Below are 2914 nucleotides of genomic sequence, written 5' to 3'. Positions count from 1 at the left end.
GCATCTATGGTCATTGAGTACATTTGGGAGCCTCAAGAGATCAACAAGGATCAGTGTTGGGAATCAATACTTTGTAATAGTTTTCGAGATCTCTTGCGAATTGAAGGTATGGATGAAAAATTTAAATGAATATTATTATTTGACTTATTATTAAGGTAAATGACCCAATTATGAAACAACGTCCTAATGTATGGAACACTCATGAATTAACTTAATTAAATGAAAAATTTGTCAATCTAGTTTAAAGCAAAAATTATTCCCAAAATTTTAATATTCAGAGTTATGATAAAGAGCGAAAAATATAATTCCGCAAAGTTGCGATAAACAAAAAAAAATTATTCTATATATACCTAGCTTGTATTGGATAAACATCTATCAATTGCAACGAATGGCCGATGACGATGCCTCTTTGAAGAAATTGAATTAATCTCAATTAAATGCGACTTGCTTATACTGTAAATTTATTAACATAGGCATAAGACCTACTCAATCGCTATTGATAGTGGATTTATAATTATCTTGTTTTATTTTACCGTAAGTAGGTATGTTTCACTCATTGGGACAGTAGTTCAAAGTATGTCCGTATACATGAAACGAAAAAATGCGCGTTTCATATTCCGCGGACGTGTGCACAACACTGTATGTCCTATGCTATGGAACAGCACCTGAGTCGCTGTGTTTATAATTAGTAATAGTTAAAAAAGTCTCTACATTTTATTATTGCGCGAAAATTTGTTGTTAAAAGTGAATTACCAGTCAAATACTTTTTATTCATTGGCTGATACTAAGGTAAGCGTATTAAAGAGTTGCAGTAGTGTAAACAAAATTACTAACCTCTAAATCTCTCTTATATTAGTACTTATTGCACACTTATTGCTATAATGCTTGTTTAATTAAATCATTAAATAAAATTTTTAGGTACATTCACACAATAATTATGAAAACTGACGACAAGAAAAAGCAGCACTCATGCAAAAAAAAGTCCCCAAAACAGTCCACAGCCAGTTCAAGTAAAAGTGGTAGAATTCTAAAAAAATCTCTTATTGTGGGAAAGAGCAAAAAGAACAAAGTAAAAAGGATTCAATACACTGAGGATAGAGTTACCAATGCTCTAAAACTAATTGATTCTGGTATTTCCTTGAGAAAAGCAGCTAATGCTTTTGGAGTCCCAGCAGCAACTTTATGGAGGAAAAAACAGAATCCAGCTGCTGCAAAAAAAAGGATGGGCCCTAACACTGTGCTATCACGGTCTGGAGAGACGAAAATCGTCGACTGGATTTTTTATAAGGCTGAAAAAGGTTCTCCAGTAACAAAAACAGAGCTTCTTGATTCAGTTGAAAAATATGTAAAGATATTGGGCAGATCAACGCCTTTCATTGATGATCGCCCAAGCCGACACTGGTATGAGAGTTTCATGAAGCGTTATCCTCAAGTTTCTCTCAGGAAACCCCAGCATTTAAGCACGAGCAGAGCAGATGTCACCCAAGAGGATTTGAAAGACTGGTTCAAGGAGCAAGAAATTTACTTAAAAGAAAAAAACTTGATAGATGTCTCTGCAAACAGGATCTTTAACTGCGACGAGACCAATGTGGTGCTGTGTCCTGAGTCAGAGAGAGTCTTGACAAGAAAGGGATCACGAGCAGTTTATGAAATCGTCGAAGGGGAAAAGGAGAGTCTCACTGCTCTTTTTATGTATGCTGCTGATGGTACTCGAGCACCACCAATGATTATGTTTAAGTATAAAGAGGAAGTACCAGACGCTATCGTTGAAAATACTCCCCCATATTGGGGCATTGGCGTTTCAGATTCTGGATGGATGACAACTGAAACTTTTTTTGAATATGTAACCAACGTATTCTATCCATGGTTGCTGAAAAGCAAGATCCAGTTTCCAATCATTATCTACATGGATAATCACTCTTCTCACATTTCAATACCTCTAGTAGCTTTTTGTCGTGATTATTCAATTGAATTGATTGGACTCTTTCCCAATGCTACTCATATTCTGCAGCCTCTGGACATATCATTTTTTCACCCATTTAAAGAAGCCTGGAAAAAAATGGTCCCGAAGTGGAAAATTAAAAAACAAACAAAAAGATTGGACAAAAAATACTTTCCAATCGTTTTGAAAGAAACACTTGACAGCATGAGTGAGGAAGAAAGTGTGGTAATCAGTGAATTTAGAGCATCTGGACTCTACCCACTTAATTTTGAAGCTGTAAATTACAACGTGTTGAACAAAAAGAAGCGACCCAATGAAACTGTAGTTCAACATTCCGACTCATGCAATTTCAACCTACTTGAAGCATTTCAGAAGAGTTTACCAATTGAAACCCTTGCCGAGTTTCACACTGCATATGAAGCTGGATCTTGGACGGGCAACATAGAAAAAAAAGCTATGTTTGAGTATCGTGTGAAGCTTAGTGGAAAACCTTTCGGTACCTAGTCCAAATATTGCTCCATTTTTCGTTTCAGTTCTCTCAAAATTATGTTCTACAAATATTTATATCGAAATCTTTTAATTTTTGTGATGGAATTATTTTCCCCAAAATTTTTTATTTTATTTTATCTCATTAGTTTTAAATAACTACATATTTTTTGTTTGATTTTAATATTTAGGTGAGATTGATAATAAAAGTCGTGTTATTCATAATTTGAATATGCCTAACACTCATCAAGTACCCGAAGATCCTGCATTAATCATCAACACTCCTAATCACCTACCACTACGTACTTCTCCATTACCTATAAATGTTGAGCAATTAATTCATACTGACAGTTTACCTTTGTCGACCGAAAACAGTGACTCAAACGATCAAATAAGAAATCTTTTACAAGATAATAATGTTTTTACGTTGCAACAGTCAGGTATGGTTCAAATCTCTTCAGATGATATTCTTAATGTAGACATTAT

The 2914-nt window shown here is 34.6% G+C and overlaps 1 protein-coding gene across 1 annotated transcript; it reads left to right on the top strand.

Annotated features, from left to right (window-relative positions):
* The first annotated feature begins 937 nt into the window (after nucleotides 1–937).
* Nucleotides 938–2446, top strand: LOC149374840 (uncharacterized). The gene has a single exon (XM_089590665.1). It carries the CDS (start codon nucleotides 938–940, stop codon nucleotides 2444–2446), a length of 1509 nt encoding a protein of 502 aa, XP_089446791.1.
* The last annotated feature ends 468 nt before the right edge of the window (nucleotides 2447–2914 follow it).

This window comes from Copidosoma floridanum, unplaced genomic scaffold, assembly GCF_036245765.1.
Source record: "Copidosoma floridanum isolate Cflo_tuat_1 unplaced genomic scaffold, Cflo_Japanese_pri ptg000013l, whole genome shotgun sequence".
In the NCBI taxonomy this organism is placed as follows: Eukaryota; Metazoa; Arthropoda; class Insecta; order Hymenoptera; family Encyrtidae; genus Copidosoma; species Copidosoma floridanum.
This window is presented reverse-complemented; position numbering and strand designations above follow the sequence as displayed.

Bases quoted from the DNA above. Each gene is read 5' to 3' on its own strand.
- LOC149374840 (XM_089590665.1), top strand. From the start codon at position 938: ATGAAAACTGACGACAAGAAAAAGCAGCACTCATGCAAAAAAAAGTCC.